This window comes from Meriones unguiculatus, chromosome 8 (assembly GCF_030254825.1).
Source record: "Meriones unguiculatus strain TT.TT164.6M chromosome 8, Bangor_MerUng_6.1, whole genome shotgun sequence".
NCBI lineage: Eukaryota > Metazoa > Chordata > Mammalia > Rodentia > Muridae > Meriones > Meriones unguiculatus.
The window spans coordinates 72540739-72565598 of NC_083356.1; the positions used below are offsets into that span (position 1 = coordinate 72540739).

General features: G+C 43.1%; 1 protein-coding gene across 9 annotated transcripts in view; it reads left to right on the plus strand.

Moving 5' to 3' along the window:
• The window catches only part of Sptan1 (spectrin alpha, non-erythrocytic 1), a 67675-nt gene that overhangs the window by 16770 nt on the left and 26045 nt on the right, over positions 1-24860 (plus strand). For 6 of the 9 annotated variants that reach the window (XM_060389835.1, XM_060389833.1, XM_060389837.1 and 3 more), the window contains exons 4-27: positions 2103-2243; positions 2569-2715; positions 5378-5511; positions 5611-5755; positions 5993-6147; positions 6721-6856; positions 9202-9303; positions 10800-10937; positions 11564-11674; positions 12697-12774; positions 12908-13063; positions 13245-13449; positions 14108-14289; positions 14606-14849; positions 15014-15136; positions 15324-15541; positions 16866-16958; positions 18049-18183; positions 18679-18827; positions 19872-19931; positions 21008-21206; positions 22033-22137; positions 22484-22507; positions 23412-23447. In XM_060389835.1, the coding sequence (XP_060245818.1) occupies positions 2103-2243; positions 2569-2715; positions 5378-5511; positions 5611-5755; positions 5993-6147; positions 6721-6856; positions 9202-9303; positions 10800-10937; positions 11564-11674; positions 12697-12774; positions 12908-13063; positions 13245-13449; positions 14108-14289; positions 14606-14849; positions 15014-15136; positions 15324-15541; positions 16866-16958; positions 18049-18183; positions 18679-18827; positions 19872-19931; positions 21008-21206; positions 22033-22137; positions 22484-22507; positions 23412-23447 (3216 nt within the window). The remainder of the gene's footprint in view (positions 1-2102; positions 2244-2568; positions 2716-5377; positions 5512-5610; positions 5756-5992; positions 6148-6720; positions 6857-9201; positions 9304-10799; positions 10938-11563; positions 11675-12696; positions 12775-12907; positions 13064-13244; positions 13450-14107; positions 14290-14605; positions 14850-15013; positions 15137-15323; positions 15542-16865; positions 16959-18048; positions 18184-18678; positions 18828-19871; positions 19932-21007; positions 21207-22032; positions 22138-22483; positions 22508-23411; positions 23448-24860) is intronic. The other 3 variants (XM_060389836.1, XM_060389840.1, XM_060389841.1) reach the window with 1 other exon arrangement.

The following is a 24860-nucleotide window of genomic DNA, read 5'->3' on the forward strand; positions in this document are numbered from 1 at the left end:
TCTCAATTAAATACAAACTTTTTTTTAAAAGTATAGTTTTGTTAGGTAAATGAAGTCAGTTGGCTTCTTACTTCCGAATAGAAATTTTCCTGGGGTACATGGAATTGTATAGTATGATCCAGCTACAGATAGGCCCAAGAGGAATGTTTGACTTTGGAGATTCATCTTGAAAAGGATCCAAAGCTGAGTTCATTTGTGCTCCATTTGGAGAGCTTATCAAAGCAACTTTACGTGCACTATTAACTATTATTTGTCAAGTTGATATAGTTGTTGTTGAGGTACTGCAAGATACTTGGCTGACATCTGTGATTTTCATAGGCTTGTAAGGTTCCTATTTCTCCATGTCATAGAAGGGTAGATATTCTGAAGCTTAGAAATTTTGAGTAACCTGCCCAAAGTCCCACGGCTGAGAAGTAGAATTTCACTGTGAGCCTCTATTTTCTGGCACAATCTGCTGTATTCCATGCCTATCATAGTTCTTTCCATAATGTTTTGTTTCTGCATCTCTGAAGCTCCCACTGTTGGCTCGTGGCTATGTCAAGAAATCACCAGAGTCAGAGCCAGGCCTTCTTTCCCACCCTATCGGTTCTGAAGTTTCTTAAATGTTCTTGTTGCCCTGTCTGTTCATGTTCCTAGACTGTAGGCAACATATGTAGCTGGACCCTCTCTATCTTTCAGCGCTGGGAAAATTGTGCCAGTATCTTAGTCATGACTTGACTGTGTGAAAATGAAACTTGTGTGTTTGAATAGTGGACTTGAGGATGAGCTCTGTCCAGTTTCTGTAGTGCTGTTGTTAAGAGTTCTATCTTCTCATGTTTGGGCTCACAGTTCCCATAGTGATCCTCGCTTGACTTGGCAGCTTGTTTGCTCCGAAAAGTTAGCAGTTTAGTTTGGCAGGCAGCATTAGCAGTAAGGAAAGTGGGTGGAGTAGAAGGCTGTGTCTGTGTCCTGTATAACCTGTCTTGTCACTGGTTTAGACTTTCACACCATACCGGACAGCTTGGCGCCCCATAGTCACCGCCACCCACATTGGGTCTCACATCCGAGTAGGTGGAGTATTGACTTGTTATGCCTTTCATTCCCTTCTAGTCATGACAATTTGGTGCAGTGAACTGTGTGAGCTCTCATTTCGTTTCTTTATACCTTTCGCTCCTCTGGTGAAACCTTCATGCTTGTTTCTAAGAGACTCCACCCATGCTGACTGTTCCCCTGGCTTTCAAAGTTTTTTGTTTGTCTTGCTGAGAGTGACATCTCAACATGGGTGGATCCCAGTCCCCTTTATGTTTGTGTTTGAACCTGAGTGGAATAGTTTTGCCTGTCAGTGTTACCAGAAACTCCCAGTATCTTGGGGTGGGCATAATCAAAGCCCCAAGGTGGGATCAAGTACCAGAACAAGCACTCAAGCTAAAAAAATGCCTTTTTAGCTTCCCTCCGTTCTTACGTTCTCACTGGGTCTATGCTGTGAATACCCATTAATGCTGTGGCTGCTACATGAATGAGATTTGAACTCCTCTTGAGATGTCATGTTTAACAACAGTCACTGGGAGGCCTTCCAAAGCCTTTTCGGGGAAATGCAGATTGAGAGCTGATGGCATTCTTCTACTGTTACCCCAAGATTTTTACATTGTAATTCCTTTTTTTGTTTGTTTTTGTTTTTTAAGACAGTGTCTCTGTGTAACAGAGCTCTGGCTATCCTGGACTCACTTTGTAGAACAGGCTGGTGTCACAGATATCTGCCTGACTCTACCTCCAACTGCTAAGATTAAAGGCATACACCTCCATTGCCCAGCTCACATTGTAATTCTTTTTCAATTTAATTTTATTGTTACTGTATAAGAGAGTGGAAGAGAGTAGTGTACACATATAGAGGGCATAGGACAGTTTTCAGGAATCCGTTCTCTCTTTTGGCTGTGGCTTCTGGGAATTGAGTTTTTGTTTTTCTAGACAGAGTTTTTCTGTGTAGCCCTGGCTGTCTCGAAACTCATTCTGTAGACCAGGCTGCCCTCTAAACTCAGAGATCTGCCTGCCTCTATCTCCTAAGTGCTGATATTAAAGATGTGTGCCACCATACCTGGCTTAAAAGTCTGACTTTTAACCTCCAGACACGTTTGATGGAGCTGCACCGACAATGGGAGTTGCTTTTGGAGAAAATGCGTGAAAAAGGAATCAAACTACTTCAGGCACAGAAGCTGGTGCAGTATTTGCGAGAGTGTGAGGATGTAATGGACTGGATCAATGACAAGGTATGCTTTGAGGGCAGGTGTACTAGGCTCCTCCAAGAGGATGGAGTGCTCCCTATGATCTGCCTTGAGAGGCAGTGTTAGAGCAGTTGCAGCCCTACTTTAGATGGAGGGCAGCAACGGGAGACTGTCTCAGCTGCTCTCCAGGAACCTTTTATTGTAACCCTGAAATCTCTGGGACAGAGCACTGTTAGAAGACAAGTCATAACTGCATAGAGAATTGTCCATTAAAGTGAATGTGGCCCCATCCCTAATGAATCTCCTTCGTGGCAACCTTTGTTAAATTGACTATTGGCCAGTCACTCCCGCTGGTTCTGTCCTTGAATAGGAAGCAATTGTGACTTCTGAGGAGCTGGGCCAGGACCTGGAGCATGTAGAAGTTCTACAGAAGAAATTTGAAGAGTTTCAGACTGATCTGGCTGCTCATGAAGAAAGGGTTAATGAAGTAAACCAGTTTGCTGCCAAGCTCATCCAGGTGAGAAGCAGATTGATGTGTCCTGCCCACACCATCAGGGATCCTTCTAGGATGTACTGTGAAAGAAAACTCATCTGATCCTTTTTTTTTTTCTTTTGGTTTTTTGAGACAGGGCTTCTCTGTAGCACTGTCTGTCCTGGAACGGCTCTATAGAGCTTTGTGACCTTAAACTCACAAAGATCCACCTGCCTCTGCCTTCCAGAGTGCTGGGATTATAGGCATGCTCCACCACTCCTGGCTGATCCTTTTTTTTTTTTTCCCCTAAGCAATGGGCCACCTAAATTCTATATGTGAGTATTTTTCCTGTGTATGTGTATGTGCACTCTGTGTGTGCCTGGTGCCCGGAGAAGCTAAACCTGAGTGTCAGACCTCATGGAATCAGAGTTACAGATGGTTGTGAGCAGTCATGTTGGTGCTGGGGACTGGACATGAGTCTTCTGCAAGAGCAGCAAGTATTCTTAACCTCTGAGCCATCTGTCCCACCCTCCCTGATTCCTGGAGTTCTATATGTGGACCAGGCCTCCAGCTCACAGAGATCCACCAACCTTTTCCCTTTCTCCCAAAGTGCACCACCACACCCAGCTGTGATTCCTAACTACTAATGAGCAGGTTTTACAAGTATCTCTTATACATATGTTAAAAGTTCTGTCTAGATGTAAGTAAAGTGTCATTCTGATTGCTTCTAATAAGAACATGCTTTTAACTTGAGGCCCTGGGCAGGAAGAGCAGAGTTCCATTTTTGGGCTGGGCAGGATGAACTTTTATTGGGCTTCTAAAACTTGTCTCTGCCTTTTCCCAGACCTTGGACCAGGGTGTGGTAGTAAATTCCTACCTAATTCTGGCAGGCATCCAGCAATAGTGATAGTTCTTTCTTCTTTCATACTGAAGATTTTCTGGCCTCTGAGGGCCCCTAGAAGGATCTGATGGTGAATGGGCACTCCACTGGTAGCTCTGGAGCTCATCAAGAGGGACAGAGACAGCTTGGTGTGATGACAGCTTTTTCCCAGCACTGGGATGCTGAGGCAGGAGGATTGTGGGCTCAAGACCAGCCAGGGCTACTTTCTCACTACCACCTTTCCCTGTGGCCTACATGAGAGCTATTTGCATACAGTTGTCATCTATACTACACTGTGGTTCAGTGTGCTTTGAAGACATCAAGCATTAGGAAGCAGAGCTTTTTGCTTTGTAGGGCAGAAAGGAGTCTACTAAATGAGTTCAAAACTTAAATATCCAGGTCTTTGGTGCTGATACTTTTTCCCATTTAATTTTTAGTCAGTATTTGAGAGGATAATCAGAACTGTTCAATAATATTTTGTCATTCTAGAGAGCTAGTAAAATCTCCAAGTCTCAAGCCAGTTATGCTGGGCAGGAACAGTCAAGCCAAGCCCCCAAATACTCAACCTGACCTATTCACATTCACATGTTCTTTTTTTTTTTTTTTTAATAATTTATTTATTATTTATACAGAGTTCTGCTTACATGTACACCTGCATGACACAGAGGACACCAGACACAAGAGGACACCAGATCTCATTACAGATAGTTGTGAGCCACCATGTGGTTGCTGGGAGTTGAACTCAGGATCTTTGGAAGAACAGTCAGTCCTCTTAACCTCTGAGCCATCTCTCCAGCCCTCACATGTTCTTTTAAGCTAAGAGAAAACAAAGTATTTAGAGTGTGCTTGGTGGAAAAGAGTCAATGCTAACAAGATGTCTCCTGCCTACATCTAGGAATAAACCCTGGCCCCTAAGAAACATGGACCTGGGAAACAGTGCTTAATCTACCTCACAGACACTTTTTTTTGTTTTTGTTTTTGTTTTTTTTTTGTTTGTTTGTTTTTGAGACAGGGTTTCTCTGTGTAGCCTTGGCTGTTTTGAACTCACTTTGTAGACCAGGCTGGCCTTGAACTCACTGAGCTCTGCCTGCCTCTGCCTCCCCGAGTGCTGGGAATAGGTGTGTGCCGCTGTGCCCAGTTACAGACACTTTTAAATGCTAGGTTTTGAAGCACTTGAGGTAGGTGGGACTACATTGATGAAGTTATGCTAAGTTGGACCCCGTGTGTTTGTTTTTATTAAAAATTTTTATTTACTAGACTTACTTCATTTTGTGTAAAAATGTTTTGACTATGTGTGTGTGTGTTCCCCATGTATTCCTGATTCCCACAGAGGTCAGAAAAGGACATTGGATTCTATGAAACTGGAGTTAGATAGTTGTGAGCCACTATCTTCATTTTGGGAATGAAACCTTGGTCTTCTTCAGGACAAACTAAGGCTGTTAACCACTCAACCATCTCTCCACCATCCCTGGTGTGTTTAATATCTGGTACTGGACAGGCATAGTGACACACACCTTTAATCCCAACATTTGGGAGGTAGAAGCAGGTAAATCACTGAGGTCAAGGCCAACCTGGTCTACATAGCAAATCCAGACCTGCCAGGGCTGTCTGTGTAATGAGACTTTGTCTCAAAAAGAGTAAAGAACAACAAAAAGCTGGTACTGGTGTTTCTAACCCTTTACAGGCTAAGCACATTTTTCCAAAGGATGGAAAAGGATTCTTTCTTGAGCTACAGCTTCCTTACAGTTATGCTCTTGAGCCAGGCCCAGAATAATTTGTAAGGGCCAGAGGTGGCAGGCTGATTGGTTCATTCTCTTCCTTGTGTAGGAGCAGCACCCAGAAGAGGAGCTGATCAAGACCAAGCAGGATGAGGTGAATGCAGCTTGGCAGCGACTGAAAGGCCTGGCTCTTCAACGGCAGGGGAAGCTGTTTGGTGCTGCTGAGGTTCAGCGCTTTAACAGGTACTAGGGGGCTGTGAGAATGGAACAGAGCTTGGAGTCTGGTGTGCCCAGTGCACCTGGACAGCTTCATAGCTGGGTTGATTGGTCCCTCTTCTGTAGGGATGTGGATGAGACCATTGGTTGGATTAAGGAGAAGGAGCAGTTAATGGCCTCGGATGACTTTGGCAGAGACCTAGCAAGTGTTCAAGCTCTGCTTCGGAAGCATGAGGGTCTGGAGAGAGATCTTGCTGCTCTGGAGGACAAGGTGGGTTTGCTTGTTTTTGTTCTTTCAGACCAGGTCTCACTATGTAGCCCTGGCTGTCCTGGAGCTCACTATGTAGATCAGGCTGGTCTCAAACTCAAGAGATTGACCTCCCTCTGCCTCCCAAGTTCTGGGATTAAAGGTGTGTGTCACTATACCCAGCCACAAGGTGGGTTGAAAGCTGCTGACTAAGTCAGTTAACAAGGGCAGGAGAGTGGCACTGATAAAATCTGTTTCTAGGTGAAAGCCCTGTGTGCCGAGGCTGACCGCCTGCAACAGTCACACCCTCTAAGTGCCAACCAGATCCAGGTGAAGCGAGAGGAGCTGATTACCAACTGGGAACAGATCCGAACTCTGGCAGCAGAGAGACATGCACGGCTTGATGACTCATACAGGTAGGAACATTCCTTCGGTGCATAGCAGTCAGTCTTTAGTTCCTGTACAAACAGGAGAGGCAGAGTCTCAATTTTAAATACCAAGAATGTATCTGTACAGGAATCACCGATAAGAAAATGCAGAGTACTTTACCTAACCTACATTAACATTCTTTTGGAGACTGACAGCTTTCTAGAATGTAGTCTGTGTATATAGTATTTATAACTTCATAGATTTTTCTGTCCACTCTAATAACTTTACTTTGACAGAATGGAAATACACCATAACTAGCTTCTAGAATAGCCTGTTAAAAACTTAGTAAATGAAGAATTGGAAAGGTAAAGAACACTTACTCACCTTGAGTTGGCACTGGATATAATAAGGAAGTTAAAGATGTGAGTCAGTGACAGTGATTAGCCAGAACAACATAAAGAGATACCATTCTCAAACAGCAAAAACGTGAGACAAAATGGGGGCATCACCATGAACAACAGAACATATTTTTCTGCCTTCTGCTGTCTTTACTTTAAGTTCAGTGCATTCTTCTGTCATGGGACCACCACTGGAAATGACATACTTTTGATTTTCCCAAGGCTTCAGCGCTTTCTTGCTGACTTCCGTGACCTCACAAGCTGGGTGACTGAAATGAAAGCCCTCATCAATGCAGATGAGCTGGCCAATGACGTGGCTGGTGCTGAAGCTTTGCTGGATAGGCATCAAGAGCATAAGGTATTCTTTCCAGGGTTTTCCAGAACTGAAGACATCAGCATGTGGTGGAGGGGGGGCACCTCACTGTTTGGGAGGCCTGCCCTCAAAACTGTCGTCTCCCACTGTAAAGTTTGCTGTGGGTTTTGTTTTGGGGGATCTCCTTACCTGCTTTCAACATAGACTTCAGTGTTATCCAGGAAGGCAGAAAGGCAAGCTCTCTCCACTTAAAGGTTGGTGCTGCTTCGGATGCCCATTCCATCTGTGCTGTCTTAAAAAGTGTCTGTTTAGGTGGGCATAGACAGCCAGGGTGGTTATACAGAGAAACTCTGTCTTGAAAAAAACAAAAAAACAAAACAAACAAAAAGTGTCTGTCTAGGACTATGCTTGATGGTGCACAGCTTTAAACCCAGCCCTTTGAAGGTATAGGTAGAAGATCAGGGATTTAAGGTTAGCCTGGGTGACATAACAGGTTTGAGGCTAGCTTGGGCTACATGAACCCTTATCTCCCAGGGAGAAAAAAAAACAAAACAGTCTACTGAATTTTATAGTTTATTCAAGTAACTTGGATTTTTTTTTTTTTGCTATTGTTTGTTTTTTTAGTCCAGTATTTCTCCAAAGTATGTTATATTAGTTTATATGTTATATAAACTATGTTATAAAGTATGTTATAATAGTTTATTATTTGGAGTCAGGGAGATGAGTCAACTGGTAAAGTGCCTGCCGGGCAAGCATGAGAACATGAGTTCAGTCCTGGTACCCACACTGACCATAGCCTCTTATGGTTACCTGTAATCCTAGTGCTGGGAAAGGGAAACAAGGGTCACTGGGTTTCACTTTCCAGCCAGCCCAGCAAAATGAGTGAGCTCTGGGTTTAGTGAGAGACTCTGTCTTAAAAGTAAGCTGGTAAATATTGTAGGAACACACGGGATGTCCATATCTAGCCTCTGTACACAGGTGTGCATACACACACATAGAACATGGACTTTATATCAAGAAGGCCACAGAGTAGTAATAGGGAAGTAATAGTATAACAAGGTACTTGACAGGAAATCTTTTTAAAGGCTATGCCAGTTGTTTGTGGAGAAAGCTATAAAACTTTTGATAAGCCAGACTTGAAGACAATACATGTTTTCTTTTTTATAAATAATCTCAGCCTAAAAGTGTGTGTAGGCTATAAAAGTGAAAGCAGGACTATGAAAGGAGAGAAAGAGGAGGTCTGAAGGGGTATAGAGGAGTAGGTAGAAGTGCATGTGACAGACAAAAGAAGAGTATCAGCAAGGGCAAGTGGAGTGGAAGACAGTAACAGGAGCAAAGTATAATGATGTGGAGACGTGAAAATGCCACAACTAAATTTACCTGCCTTATATGGTAACTTCAATTTTCTCCCCCTTCCCTTCCCAGAGACAGGATTAACCCTGGAACTGGCCCTGGAACAGGCTGGCTTCAAACTCAAGAGATCACTCTGCCTTTGTCTCCCATGTGCTGGTATTAAAAGATGTGTACCATCACACCTTTAAATATTCAAAAATATTTTAAAAGAATGTAAAACTTTCTGGATGTGGTGGTGCATAATTTTAATCCCAGTACTGGAGAGGCAGAGACAGATGGATCATTGAATTTCAGGCTAGACAATTTATAGTACCAAGTACTATAGAGTTGTAGTAAAAAACAAAAAACACAGCTGGGTACAGTGGCACACACCCATGATCCCAGCCTTCAGTGAGGCAGAGGCAGGTGGATCTCTGAGTTCAAAGCCAGTTTGGTCTACCAAGGGTGTGCAGGAAAGCCAAGGCTACACAGAGAAACTGTGTCTAGAAAAACCAAAACAAACAAAAAAAGGAAAAAACACAGGGCTGGAGAGATGGCTTAGTGGGTAAGAGCACTGTCTGCTCTTCCAGAGGACCTTAGTTCAAATTTCCAGCAACCACATGGTGGCTCACAACCATCTATACTGGGATCTGATGCCCTCTTCTGGCAAGTCCAAAAACCAAGCAAACAAAAGTCTAAGGCAATTTTGAGTAACATGGCAGAGGAGGGAAGGGATTCACTGTACTAAGTGTTATAAAATTGTAGTAATAAGCAAGTCCATATGGTATAAAAAAAGAGAAGTGGACAGTAAACAGGAGGGATTGCTTTGATATGAACATGTGGTCTGCAGAGCCGGGGCAAGTCCTTCTTAGTTGACAGATAATTGTTTCCATATTTTATTACTTAAGCTGATGATTAAAAAACACTCTGACTTTCCACTCTGTTTCTTTTCTTAGGAGTCTCTTTCACTTGAATAATTATTTGAAATTCAATAACTTGGTTTTGTCTCCAACCCCACCAAAAGATGCTGGAAATAATGCCATCTTTTTATTCTGCAGGGTGAAATCGATGCTCATGAAGACAGCTTTAAGTCTGCAGATGAGTCTGGGCAGGCTCTGCTCGCGGCTGGTCACTATGCCTCAGATGAAGTGAGGGAGAAGGTAAAGTAGTGACAGGGGCCTTTCAAGGAGAATGCCAGGGCCAAAGAGCGTTTCTGGATCTCTGTGCCTGTTAGGGGCCCCCTATCGAGTGAGAACACGTAGTAGCCCAAGACTCTGCCACAAAGGGGCAACTTGCCTGTAGAGATTGAAAAAAATAAATCATGGCTGGTCATTGTGGCACAAAGGGGCAACTTTAGCCTGTAGAGATTTAAAAAAGATGTATGTGGCTGGTCATGGTGGCACACACCTTTAAGTCTCAGCACTGAAGAGAAGAGACAGGCAGATCTCTGTGACTTTGAGGTCAGTATGGTCAACACAGCATGTTCTAGACCATCTAGACCCATTAGAGGGAGGACAAAGAGAAAGAGAAAGAGAGAGAGAGTATATGCATAATATATTGAGCCAAGACACTTTTTTTTTTGAACAGGTTTGTGATACCCATTCAATTGACAAACTCTCGTTTGAGAGTCCATGCTCAGTTTCCCTTATCTTACTTTCATCTATCTACCAGTCACGTTGGCATTTACACTTAGAATGTTTATGATAATAGGACAGTAAATTCTAGATGAGTCAGGTTGGGTTTCTTGTGGCTAACATACACATGCCAGCTTTGGTGTTTCTATATGTCTTTCTTTTTTTTATTAGTATCATTATTGTTTATTACAATGTATTCAATTTGTATCCTGGCTGTGGCCCCCTCCCTCATCTCCTCCCTCTTCTCCACCCTTCCTCCCTCTTCTCCCCTTATGCCCCTCCCCTAATACATTGATAGAGGAGGTTCTACTCCCTTTCTGTTTGACCCTAGCCTATCAGGTTTAATGAAGACTGGTTACATTGTCTTCTTCTGTGTCCTGGTGATCAGAGAGCCTGCCATTGAATTCATGCCAGAGAAAGTCCCTGTTCCCCTTACTAGGGACCCCAGTTAGAAACTGAATCTATGGGCTTCATCTGAGCCGGGGTTTAAGTCCTCTCCATGCATTGTCCTTGGTTAGGATATTATTCTCTTCAGGGCCTCCAGGGTTCAGTTTTTTTTGTTTGTTTGTTTGGTTGGTTTTTTGTTGTTGTTGTTGTTGGTTTTTTTGCTCCTTTTGGAGCTCCTGTCCCCTCCAGGACTTTCTATCTCCCCCTTCTTTCATAAAATTCCATGCATTTTGCCCAAAGTTTGGCTCTGAGTCTCAGCCTCTGCTTTGATACCTTTATCAGTGGAGTCTTTTAGAGACCGTCTGTGGTAGACTTCTGTCCTGTTCCCTGTCTTCTCCTGCTTCCTATGTCTGTCTTGTTTGTCCTTCTGAATGAGGATTGAGCATCTTCCCTAGGGTCTTTCTTTAGGTTTATAGATTTTAGTATGTTTATCCTATCCGTCTTATGATAAGCTTATATACATTAAGTGCTATTGCTCAAAGGCATGCCTTAAAGCTAGTATGAGAAATAGACTATCCTGGGCAATGCTGTATCTCGCAGAAGGTGGAATGTAACTTTGCTTCCCTTTCCCCAAGCTGAGCATCCTCTCTGAGGAGAGAACTGCCCTGCTGGAGCTGTGGGAGCTTCGGAGGCAGCAGTACGAGCAGTGCATGGACTTGCAGCTCTTCTACCGTGACACTGAGCAGGTGGACAACTGGATGAGCAAGCAGGAGGTAATGTTCAGCAGGAGCCCAACCAGGGAGGGTGAAAGGTCATGCTCTGTTTCTCCAGTGTGTGCTGATTTTGATTAAGGACATTGGAGCCATTTCAGTTTTTGGTAGAGTGAATAAGAGAACTTTTGGCCCTGCCTGTCTCCGGCATTGCTGAGACAGCAAGGCAGCTAGAAAAGATTTGTGAAGTACAAAAGGGTTCTGAAACTTAGAATTTAGCCTTGTGTACAATCTGAATGTATGAGAAGCTATAAGAGCTATGTGAGAGCTGGGGTTGGTGCCTGTTTGCATTCTCACTAAGAAAGTTAAGGCAAAGGGCTCTTAAGATTGAAGCCAGCTGGACTATTTACCTTAGAAAGTGAGACTTGTCTCAGTACCCTCCCCACTAAAAGAAATATCTGAAAGATGTTTAGTAGAATATATAGTAATGATTATCTCCCAGTGTTACTGGTTGATTTTTTTTTTTTTTTTTTTAATGAGAATCTAAAAAGACTAGACTTTACAATGGTGGTCTCAGAAGTCTAATTGCCATAGAATATTTCCTGTGTTTTGCCAAAATCTTCTTTTGTGTTTGGGCTGTAGATGAATAAGCAGCCCATGATGCTGCACACTTGCTTTCCTTTCTCCAGGCATTCCTGCTAAATGAAGACTTGGGTGACTCCTTAGACAGTGTGGAAGCGCTTTTGAAGAAGCATGAGGACTTTGAGAAATCCCTCAGTGCCCAGGAAGAAAAAATCACAGTAAGCTTTTTGTCACAGAGTAAACAGAGTCTCTTTCTAAGAGCTTTGGGAACTGTCTGCAGGGTACTCCCAGGAACATGTAAGACCTTGTGATGATACCAACTCGTTTTCGTGTACACGTAACAGCTTATGGAGCAGAATCACCTGCTTAATGGAAGCCTCCCAGTTGAGATGTACTTCTGACTGACACTAAGTCTGTAAAAAATAGGTGTCCTATCCATAAAGAAAATACCCTGGTAGAAAGTGTAAGAAGTCTGTTGACCTACAGCTGACTCTCTTGAGGTGCTCATGCAGCACTTCATGTCCGCAGACTTGAGGAATGAGCAGTCCAGAATCTTCTGGGCATGTCCACTTGCAACAGTGATCAGTGATGTTCGTGACTGTAGAGTTCACTCTCGTGAACCAGATACTTACAGATACTATTTTATATATATAAAATAATGTATATAATATATTTATATATAAATAATATATAAATGTATGATATTTATAATAGAATATTAATAAATATATAATATACTATAAGTATTTATAATATATAAATATATAATATATTATATAATTTATATATAATATATATAGTATTTAGATAAATAAAATAGTATCTCATAACATTTTAACTTTTAATTTTGTGTTAGTCCGAATTCATAGCTATCCTAGGGTACATGCTGTTGTGAGCCATAGGGTGGGCATGCCTGTAGGTCTGTAGGTGAAGATAACCAGCCATCTGGTCCCAGTGGTGATTACTTGTCATAGTACAAACCTTGACTGTTAAGATTTGGATGTTAGCTGTGTGAGGTGGTGTATGCCTTTAAGCCCAGCACTCAGGGAGGCAGAGGTAGGGGGATCTCTGTGAGTCCGAGGCCAGCCTGTTCTACAAAGTGAGTCCAGGACAGCCAAGGCTACACAGAGAAACCCTGTCTCAAAAAACAAAAACAAACATAAAAAAAAGATGAGGGTGTTTTTTCCATAGCCCAGGTTAGGGCTCAGTGCTTAATGACAACTCTTGCCTTCCTTTCTAGGCACTGGATGAGTTTGCAACCAAACTAATCCAAAATAACCACTATGCAATGGAAGATGTGGCCACTCGTCGAGATGCGGTGAGTTCCCTGGGCATGTCATGCGCTTTTGTAATGTGTAAGTTCCCTTTCTGAAATAGTTGTTGCAGTTCAGTCAAGCTGGTCTCTCTTTTGGGAGTATAAACTAGGGAATCACATGATTTCTGTCTTTCAGCTCCTGAGTCGCCGCAATGCCCTTCATGAGCGGGCCATGCACCGCCGGGCCCAGCTGGCTGACTCCTTCCACCTGCAGCAGTTCTTCCGTGATTCTGATGAGCTCAAAAGTTGGGTCAACGAGAAGATGAAAACTGCCACTGATGAAGCATATAAAGTAATATACAATCAGTGTTGTCACATAGTACTTGTGTAGTATGCTAAAAACTAGTTGTATCTTAAAAAGCAAAGGGGCTTCCACAAATTACACTAATAAGCATAAGTTGACTGTTTTATGAGTATAAAACAGCTCTATATAGCCAGGCTCAAGGCAAAACCCTTCTCTTTTTGATTGTCAGGATCCATCCAACCTGCAAGGGAAGGTCCAGAAGCATCAGGCTTTTGAGGCTGAGCTCTCTGCAAACCAGAGCCGTATTGATGCCCTAGAGAAAGCTGGGCAAAAGTTAATAGATGTCAACCACTATGCCAAGGAAGAAGTAGCAGCTCGTATGAATGAAGTTATCAGTTTGTGGAAGAAACTTCTAGAAGCCACAGAACTGAAAGGTGGGAGAAAATAGATGATAGAGAAGTGATTGGTGATAGGAATGTTTGGGAAACTAAACGATCCTCTCTGGCTCAACATTCTAGGACCAAAAACCCCTTCCCCCAGGATAGCTAGGGTGATAGCTTTGTTGTTAAGGATTTTTTGCTCTATAGAGGTACCATGGCTTGAGTTCTCAATACTTTGATCGTTTGGTATGATTAAAGGTGACTGTCGGTTGGAGAGACTAAAGGCAATGAATTGAGCCTTCTCACTTAAAATCACTGTGTAGCAGCCTGGCAGTGATGGCACATGCATGTAATCCCAATGCTCAGGAGGCCGAGGCAGGTGGATCTCTTTGAGTTTGAGACCAGATTGGTCTACAAAGCGAGCTCAAGAACAGCCAGGGCTACACAGAGAACCCTGTTGCCAAAACAAAACACAGTTCAACTGTGAGACAGAGAAAGTATCTCATGGAAGTAAAGGTGCTTTCCAAACAACCTCCAGTTCAGTCTGTTGAGTGTAGAGCAGAAGTTATTCTAGAGATTTCCTTCACCTATTTAGTAAAACAGTATAGGGACTAAGATCTGACCATAATGCTTCAATAGGATACCATGGCTTGTGATCAGTATTAGCAGATTCCATTATCCAATAGAACATTGAACCTGTTTTCTTGAACAGGAATAAAGCTCCGTGAAGCCAACCAACAGCAACAATTTAATCGTAATGTTGAGGACATTGAATTGTGGCTATATGAAGTTGAAGGTCACTTGGCTTCAGATGATTATGGCAAAGACCTCACCAATGTCCAGAACCTCCAGAAGAAGCATGCCCTGCTAGAGGCAGATGTGGCTGCTCACCAGGTAAAGTGGGAAATGGGACTTGTAGAGGGGCAAGGCAGTGCTGAATGGGAGAAAGGTGAATGTTGAACATTTCAAGATGAGACTGTTTGGGAGAAAGATGAGCTTATATGGCTGTCTTTCAGAAGTCTTGTGTGCTTCTGTCTAAAGTGAGGGAAAATCATGGCAGAACAAATACTCTTAGAGTAGGACAAGCACCATGTTAATTTTCTTGATGTCTGATGAATCCTCTACCCAAGTAATAGGCTGGAGAGGTGTAGAACAGAGTCTTTGGGATTTAATTGTTTGCAGTTTTCAAACCTTACCTTCCCATTTCCAGGATCGAATTGATGGCATCACAATTCAGGCCCGCCAGTTCCAAGATGCTGGCCATTTTGATGCCGAAAACATTAAGAAGAAGCAAGAGGCCCTTGTGGCCCGCTATGAGGCTCTCAAGGAACCCATGGTAGCGCGGAAACAGAAGCTGGCAGATTCTCTGCGCCTGCAGCAGCTCTTCCGAGATGTGGAGGATGAGGAAACCTGGATTCGAGAAAAGGAGCCTATTGCTGCATCTACTAACAGAGGTTAGTCTGTTTGACCCAGGCGGAACCATGCCAGTGTAGCATCCCACAGCATAAAGGAGATGTGTCAAGAGAGAGTAAAGTGCAGATCCCCATAATGTAGCAGTGGTGGGAGCCCAGTGACAGTTCAGTACCAGTTGATGAGGAAATATGGATCCTGTTTTTAGGCAAAGATCTAATTGGAGTCCAGAATCTGCTAAAGAAACACCAAGCTTTGCAAGCAGAAATTGCTGGACACGAACCCCGCATCAAAGCAGTGACCCAAAAGGGGAACGCCATGGTGGAGGAAGGTGAGTGTGGTCAGTGACTGGACATGGTTTTACTCTTCCTGTCTTTCCCCTATTGGCATGGAGTGCATGGACATGGGGCCAGCCCTTGAGGCTGAGGCTGAATCCCCTTCTCTGTCGTATGACTTTGACTAGTCCTCACCTTGTGAGTTTTGCTGTCATGTCAGTATACTCACCATCATCCTTCCAGGCCATTTTGCTGCAGAGGATGTGAAGGCCAAACTGAGTGAGCTCAACCAGAAATGGGAGGCACTAAAAGCCAAAGCCTCTCAGCGGAGGCAAGATCTAGAGGACTCGCTGCAGGCCCAGCAGTACTTTGCCGATGCCAACGAGGCTGAGTCCTGGATGCGGGAGAAGGAGCCCATTGTGGGCAGTACCGACTATGGGAAGGACGAGGACTCTGCTGAGGTAGCTCAAAGCTTAGCATCATGTGTACTTGGGAAATGGGCCCAGCCTTAGAGTAGAAAGCAAGGTAGTGGAAAAGGTTTTGTAGGAAAGATAAAGTATCCTGCAGCTGCTTTTTAAAGTGTTTGAAATCTTTCTTATTTTTTATTTTGGAAGTTCAGAATCAAAGAGAAGAGCCTATCACCTACTTTCAACTGTTAACATTTGCTTATGTCTCATTTATTCTGTCGTACGCATGCAGACATGTAGTCAGACCAGCATAGGCCAGCACGCCAACACCAACACCTGTGTAAGCTTAACAGTGCATGTACATGCACTGCTCAGTGCATGCACCAAACGCTTTACTGTTTTTCTCCAGTCGTCGGTTGTCTTACTGTAACTCTCATATTTGTAGTCTCCAGACCTCCCCCTTGACAGTCTTATCAAAGCCAGAATGAGTAGTGGTGTCTCTGCTCAGTGGTAGAGCACTAGTGTGGTATGTTCACAGTTCTGGATTCTATTCCCAGTACTAAAAACCTCCCTAGAGGAGTTGAGCCTGCATATGGACAATATTTTCCCCAAGAATGGGAGGACCAAAAACACTGGAGATGGTGTTAGTGGGAAGTGACAAGATAGCCATATAAAAGAATTCTGGAGTATCGGATGCTATTCTTTATGTGTCTTGTTTTTTCAGATAATTTGTAACTAGGTAAAGCAAGGGGAAAGAGGAGATTGTAACTCAGCAGTATTTCTTCTCTGAAATTAAAGAGGAAAAAGAGATGGGGTGGCAAGATGGCTCAGTGGGTAAAGGTGCTTGGGCCAAGCCTGTTGACCTGAGTTCATTACCCAGACCTATATGGTGTAATCAGAGAACTGACTTCAAGTTGTCCTCTGACCTCCATGCTTATGCTGTGTGCATACCCATAAAGAAATAGGTGTAAGACAACATGAATGGGGAAATTTCACAAGATCCTCCCCACTACTGAGAAGATCAGTTTCCTCCAGGGACAAGCTCCCATGTAGGTTATCCAGTCCCTGGTGGTCATCCCTGGAAACTGTACATAGGGCACCAATAAGTGTACTCACTAGAGTTTGAATGTATGTGTAACAGTAGTAATTGTAGAAAACAAGGTCATAAGATTGCAGGAGGTATGGGAGCAGTAGGAAGGGAAAGGGGGAAGATGTAAATCCACTGCTAATGTATGATCTCAAAAATTTTTGAACAGTACATTATACAAAATATTAAAAGTAATTTTAAAAAGTAAGGAGTATGCAGGACAGGCAGGAGTCTTCTTATGACAAGAGGCCTCTAAGGAAAAACATGGTGGCTCTATGTGTATGGTTTCAGGCTCTCCTTAAGAAGCATGAGGCTTTAATGTCCGATCTCAGCGCCTATGGCAGCAGCATCCAGGCTTTGCGAGAGCAAGCTCAGTCATGCCGGGTAAGTGGTGCTGCTGATGTTCTAGAACACTGAGGGCACTGGGTAGGCCAGGGAAATTGATGGGCATTTACAACTATGGGGAACATTGTTTGGGTTTGGGTTTGGGTTTATTTCTTTGTGACAGCATCTCACAATGAAGACCAGGCTGGCTGCCTACCTCTACTTCAAGTGTTGAGGTGCTGAGATTAAAGGTGCATGCCACCATACATGCTATGGGCACCATTCTCATACTAAGATCTACAGTCAGGCACGTTTAATTGAGAGTTTTTGTTTGGTTGAATTCCCCTCTCCCTTTCCGTATTTTAACAACAGGGTCTCACTTTATAGTCCAGGTAGGCCTCATACTAATTAATCCTTCTCTTTGGGCTTCTCAGATGCTTGTTTTATAGGCGTGAGCCACCATACCTGGATTATTTAGTGATACATGGGGGGTTTTTTGTTTTGACATATTTTGTTTGGGTTTTGGTTTTTTGAGATAGGGTTTCTCTGTATAGCCTTGGCTGTCCTGGACTCACTTTGTAGACCAGGCTGGCCTCAAACTCACAGAGATACGCCTGTCTCTGTCTCCCAAGTGCTGGGATGTATGCGCCACCAGGCCCAGCTAATACTGTGTGTTTTAACGCTCAACAGCTTGAACAAAAAAATTTTGCTAGCTTCAGTAAAGAACTCTGAAGGAGTTGGTTATAGTGGTGCAAACCTTTAATCCCAGCACTCATGGGCAGAGACAGATGGGTCTCAAGGATGAATTCAAGGCTACTCTGGTCTATATAGTTACAACTAATAAAACTGGATTAGCTCTTTACAAAGTTCTTTTTAAACCTTAGGGCCAGAACCAGCTGGTGGTGGTGCACACCTTTAATTTCAGCACTTGGGAAGCAGAGGCCTGTGAGTTCAAGGCCAGCCTGGTATACAAAGTAAATCCCAGGATAGCCAGGACTACGTAGAGACAGACTGTGTTTCAAAAAAATTAAAACAAATAAAAAGAACTCTCATAAGTGTGTATTTGATGCACCTGTTGGACTCTTCTGTGCTTGAGTGTCACATTATAAGTGACATTTAATAATTTTTTTTCTTTTCTTTGGATCATTAGCAACAAGTTGCCCCCATGGATGATGAGACTGGGAAGGAGCTAGTTCTGGCTCTCTATGACTATCAAGAGAAGAGCCCTCGTGAGGTCACCATGAAGAAAGGGGATATCCTCACCTTGCTCAACAGCACTAACAAGGCAAGGAACAGGGTGGCCAGGGTTGGTATATCCTTGGGTAGAATGGGGAGAGATAAGGAGGTTACTTTACCAGACTCCCAGTTACTCTTTATTTCTCCCAAGCCACGTACGACTAGGAAAGTACTACATCAGTCCTCTTGAGTCTGACATGTGCAGATAGTGCCAAGAGTCACCAGCAGGAGCTTCAAAATCAAGTATCTCTTGGAGATACTCTCCGTTCTGAGCTGTGGGTTGTTTGCTCCATAACTTGTACTGTTGGTGGTGGTTGTGTATGGTGCTGGCCGTGGAAGACAGTGCCTCATGGAGGTTGTGCAGGCACTATACCTTGGGTGTACATGAGAGCACACACTTGTAGCATATACAAGAGACAAAAAATAAAAAATATAAAAACAAGCTGGGCAGTAGTGGCACATGCCTTTAATCAAGTAGGTCAGTGTGAGCTCTGTCTTTCTTTGGAAAAGAATCTGCTTTCAGTTCTCTTTTTTTCTCCCCTAGGATTGGTGGAAAGTGGAGGTGAATGATCGTCAGGGTTTTGTGCCTGCTGCGTATGTGAAGAAGCTGGATCCTGCCCAGTCGGCCTCAAGGGAGAACCTCCTAGAAGAGCAGGGCAGCATCGCTCTGCGTCAGGGCCAAATCGACAACCAGTAAGGGCCCCACACAGCACAGGCTAGACAGCACTCAGGGCTTAATCTAGTCTTCAAGCCAGATACAAGCAGTGTCGTGGGGTCTCTGGAGCCCTCTGTCCTCTTTCTGTTTCCCTCAAGTCTCCTAACTCACCAGCTTCCCTGTTAGAGCCCAGATTCTTAACTAATCCCTTAATCTTACTGTTTTTTCTGTGCTTCTGAGATGCATTTTCTAAGCCACATTTTACTACTTGGCACAGTGTTAGCCTTTGTCTTGTAGACAAGATTTCTTTTTGGGTTGAATTTTCAGGTATCTTACCCCTTGGCTCTGCCTCCCTTTGGACAGCTGCCTAGGGAGCTGCTCTCTCTTCCATAACTTTGTGTTCAGAGACTGAAATTTATTTTTTAAGCTGGTTTTCTCCTTGTCATATAGATGAGCCACATATTGCCCTATGTCTGTCCTATAGTACATATCTTACTCTGCTAATGAAATCAACAACTTTGAGCACCTGGGAAATACCCAGGCAGTATATTTCCAAGTCCAGTAGAGCTTAGCATAAGAGAGCTTTTCTGACCTTAATGATCTTGAAAAGACAAGAGCCATTTGTACACTTGTAGATTCTTTTACTGTTACTCCATAGACAAGGAGACACTTGGGTTTGTGTTATTATCACAGACCTGACTCATCGATATGAGAGCACAAATGTAGATGGAGATAGTGTTGCTGAACTGGCTGTTAGAGTCAGCAGTGTCCTTCAAGTCTGTTTTGTCCCGTGGCCTTGCTCTGTGCAGTTTAAGAATTTGCAGTACAGGGAATGCTGCCTTTCGTGTAGCAGACTTGTCAGGAACATGAAGGTAAACTAACCCTCTCATTTAATTTTCCTACTGTTTCTCCACTGATTTCACTCATGGCATAGGCTGCTTCTAAGAGCTTTTGAAGGATTCCTAAGTTTCTCCCATGTCAAGCATCTGCCATCATGGCACCAGTCGGAGCTGCTGCTTTTCATTCCCATAGATTAATCCCACTAATGTGTGCATGCTTTTGCTGTACCCCCCTCTGTGCAGGACACGCATAACTAAGGAGGCCGGCAGTGTATCTCTGCGTATGAAACAGGTGGAAGAACTGTGAGTAGGCTGAGAGCCTCGCTGAGCTCCCCATGTCCACTGCTACACCTGTCCATTCTCCCTCTGCTGCTTTTCTCCAAAGCACTTGGCCATTCAGAAAGAGGTGGTGCAGGGAAACTGCCACATCTGTTTCACAGCTTCGCTGGCTGTGGGAGAGCTCTCAGTGGAACTGCTCTCCATGGTTGCTTCTGCCTGCTTGTGTTTGAAATGGTGTTGGTTCACTTTAGTTTTGTGGTAGAGCAGGAACAGTCTATGTCCTCCATAAACCTGCAGCCAGTTCTGTTGTATTCCTCAGTAGGGAGGAAGTGAATTGCTATTTAGAGGTTGAGGGCTCTGATTTCTGTTGCCTTGTTACTTTTTTATTTGTTGGGAAAGTTAACATTTAGTGATGATTTTCAGCTTTTTCTTTAACTTTTAATTTCATTCTTATTGAGATTTGTTATTTTTGTGTCTCTAAAGATAGTGGCAGTTCAGCTTTTTTTATGTCTTAGTTCTCACAGGTTAGAAAATTCTTTGGCTCTTCTTTCTGCACGTTACCTGATATTCTTTCATTGTCCAAAAATATATAGATCACTATGGAAATGTCCTATTGATCAGAGATGGAACATCCTGTATTGGACTATGTTAAAGCTTGAATCTTCCCCCACTTAGGGGCTGCTCAGAGTTTTAAAACCCAAGAACATCCCTTTTAAACATTATGTAGTTTCATCTTTTTGTAGCTTCATCTCATCTCCTCTCCGATATAGTTGCATGAACCTTTTGTTTCTGTGCTAAGTGCTTGGTTTTAGACTTCTGTGGTCATAATAGTTGCAAAATTGGCTTGGGGATAAGTGTGCCTGGGCTGTGGTAACCCTCCCAGTTAACAACCAGTGCAGTATGTGCTTATCCCTAAGGCTATAGTTTGGGTGCCTAGTATCTTCATCTTCGTGTGCTCTGATCCTTTGTTGCTAGGAATCATCATTACAAACTCATGCCTTGGATCACATCTCAGATGCCTAACGGTTATCCTCTGTTAGCAGCTGTAGTGAGCTAACTATCTTCCTTGCCTATTTTGTCACCCTCTTGACTTCTGTCAGGTATCAGTCTCTTCTGGAACTGGGTGAGAAGAGGAAAGGCATGTTGGAGAAGAGTTGCAAGAAGTTTATGTTGTTCCGGGAAGCAAATGAGCTACAGCAGTGGATCAATGAGAAGGAAGCTGCCCTAACGAGTGAAGAGGTTGGCGCAGACTTGGAGCAGGTTGAGGTGCTGCAAAAGAAGTTTGATGATTTCCAGAAGGTACAAGTGGCTTGCAGTGTGGCTGCAAAGTTGTGTAAATAGCTAGTTCTTAGGACTGGGCGGATGGCTCAGCAGTTAAGGGAACCCAGACGACCAGATTCCATTCCCAGCACCCACACAGTGACTCACAATGATATGCAATTCCAGTTTTCTTCCTGCAGGACCAGGCATAAACTTGGTACACAAACACTCATACAAGCAAAACACCATACACATAAAATTAATAATTAAAAAAATTTAAGGGATGGAGAGATGGCTTAGAAGTTAGGAGCACCAAGTGCTCTTGTAGTGTTTCTACACGTTTTAAGAACCTTCTAAAATACTCAATCATATTTTTAGTTTTTGCAAAAGGACTATGCTGGGTAGTTCAGGCTGCTTGGAACTCACTGTAGGGAACAAGCTGTTCTTTAGATTATATGTAGATTGCATATACATGAACATATCACACACACACATAGTCACGGGAAGCACTTAAGCTAAGCAATAGTTAGCCATATGTGCAATATCCATACAATTGAATATGACCAGCTGCAAAAAAGGAATGGAGTTTATAAGGATGAACTTTGAGAACATTACATTCAAAGAAGATGCTGGGTGTGGTGGTTGCATTAATCCTCTCTAATAGCACTTGGAAGGCAGAGGGATGTCTCTGAGTTTGAGGCCAGCCTCATCTACCTAGTGAGTTCCAGACTAGCCAAGGAAATGTAGTGAGATGCCCTCCACCCCCGGTCTCAAAATAAGTTCATACCAGAGATTCTGAATTTTGTGTCCCTCCCTCCCTAGAATTACTATTGTGTGTTTAATTATTGTGGCTTTTATGTTAAAGGATCTGAAAGCCAATGAGTCTCGGCTGAAGGACATTAACAAAGTAGCTGAGGACCTGGAGTCTGAAGGTCTGATGGCAGAGGAAGTACAGGCTGTGCAGCAGCAGGTGCGTATCTGAACTTTGGATCAGGTTCTTTTTTGAGTCCTTCATAGCCCCAGAAGTCAAATTTCATAACACAGGTTTGAGGTCAGTGTAGCTCACACTTCATCCTATGCTCTCCCTAATGAAGAGCTGTGGAATTTGAATGTCTGTGGTGTCTTTGGCTTTAAATTCCTAAGTTCCTTAAACAGATAAATGTTTTGCACATAAGCATTTGATTTTGGAGTTCTGCTAGCCAGCGAGCTATCTTTCCAGTCTGTTTCTGTGGCTCTTCTGTCCACCTCATTTAATGTATGGCAGTCTGAGGCATATTTCCTCTGTACTAACACTGCTTTTTTTTCTCTCCTTCTAGGAGGTATATGGCATGATGCCCAGGGTAAGTCACAGTGGTTCCATGTGGAGCTCTAACTTAACAAGGATTTAGATCTTGGGAACAATGTAAAGGCAAAAGCTGCTAAATGACAGAGACCTTTTGTTATGCAAAAATATGAAAGATTCTAGACATCTGTGCTGCCTGTCATTCTCCAGAACAAAAGTGAGGGAGTTTTGGGTTGAGTTTTGTTATTAGAGTGTTGCTATGTAGGCCAGGCTGCTGTGGAACTCATTCTATATCTCAGACCCGCTACAGTTTCACAGTCCTTCTGCTTTGGTCTCCCTACAGCTGAGATTGCAGGAGTTTACCATCTACCTGGCCAAAATACGTTTACTTTTTATCTTTCTAAAATGTTTTCCCTAATATCATTTCTTTATTGTTAATGTTTATTTTTTCAAAGAATTCTATGAATATGGAGTAAAGAAACGATGGCTATTATATTGAATTTATATTATATTATATTATATTATATTATATTATATTATATTATATTATATTATATTGAATTTTTTTATTACTTCCACCTCTCCTGTATTTGGAAAAAAAAAAACACAATAGAGAGCTGTAGAGTTGGCTCAGCAGTTACAAGCACTTGTTGCTTTTGCAGAGAACCCGAATTCAGTTCCAGGGGATCTGATGTTCTCTTCTGAACACTCTGGGCACTAAGCATGCAGATGGTGCACATGCATACATGCAGACAAAACGCTCATACTCAAAAAATGAATCTTATAAAGGGGAGGAGGCATTTCTTTGTGTGATGATTCCTTTCAGCCAGCCTTGGGCTGGTTGCTAGGCCACTGGGTTTCCCAGTGATAAAGATGAACTGTTGGAATTCCTTTGGGATCACAGTTGCTGACTGGGAAGGTGCCCATTGACAAGCTGCCTAAACTCTTCCTTCTTTGACTAGGATGAAGCAGATTCCAAGACAGCCTCCCCATGGAAGGTGAGGACTCCTTTGCACAGTACTAGTTCCAAGTGTTGTGTAGGAACTTGCTGCATCTTATGTCTTTCATGTGCACCTTTTTCTTGGTGTCAGCTTGTCGTGAACTTTCACTTGGTTGGTGTGGCCTTCTTCTAATCTTAGTGGCTATGTTCGTTGTTTGTGGAACTGAGAGGCCTAATACACTGAAGTAGAGTGCCCAGCAAGAATAGGCCATCTTGACCTAGAGTACAGCTCACGCAGGCAGTTAACACTTCAGGTGTTATCCCACAGAGTGGCAGCCCCATTGAAATGATATGAATAGGGTAGTGTATGAGGATGGGAATGACAGTACACCCCCTGTCTGTTATCCAAGTGACCTGATCAGAAGAAACCTGTGTGTAGAAGGTCTCACCTCCAGAGTAGGAAGGGAAGGAGCAATTTACTCCCACAGCAGGCATCACTGTCATAACTTAGGGGTAGCACTGCACCTGAACAGCAAAGCTCTACCAGGAAATTTGGTAGGAGGCTTGATATATTGTCTTTCCAGCTAAGATCACACCACCAGCTACACATATTTTAGTTTTGCAGCATCTTCTCTTCTTGTTCAACTCTTGTAATACATTGCTCAAGTTACAGATAGATTTCTGTGTTACATAAAAGTACATTCTCAAGGCATAGAAGGCAGCTTGGAAACCCATCAGAAAAGGCTTTCCATTACCAGCCTTCTGTGCTCACCCTGTGCTGTTTAGTCATCCTGTCTAACCTGTCTCAGCCCAGGCTCATGTTCCCTCATAGTTCTGTCATTAACTTGGTTTAAAAAAAAAAAAAGTTACGGAACTTTTTTCATTTGATTTAATTCTCCATGTCCCAGTGTTACTTTTTCTCATAGCAAAACTTAATGAGTGGACAACTTCTATCTGAATATTCTCCCAAGCTCTTTTAGCAACTTGTATTCTTTTGAAAGTAGATTTAAAAAACAAAAAACAGGGTCTCATTATGTAGCTCTAGCTATTCTAGAACTCACTACATAAACTGGGCTGACCTGGAAATCACTGTAAAGTAGGCTGGCCTTGAACTCACAGAGACCAACCTACCTTTGCCTCCTAAGTGCTGAAATTAAAGGCATGCTCTGCAGTGGCCAGTTGAAAATCCATTTATTAGAATACACTTGTTTTTTGTGTACATAAGTGCATGGGAGCAAACACAGTGTGCTTATGGAGGTCAGAGGAAAGCTGGTAGGAGTTGGCTCTCCCTTTTGCATCTTGTAGATCTTATGGGTTGACAGGTCATCAGGTTGGCAGCAACTGCCTTTACCTGCTTGAACCATCCTACTGGCGCAGATTTAGGCGTAATCCTAGTTCTAAGAAGGGCTGTAGACAATGGCCCTGCCTTCTGGACCCTGTATAACACCCACATGTCATCTGAGGTTTATGG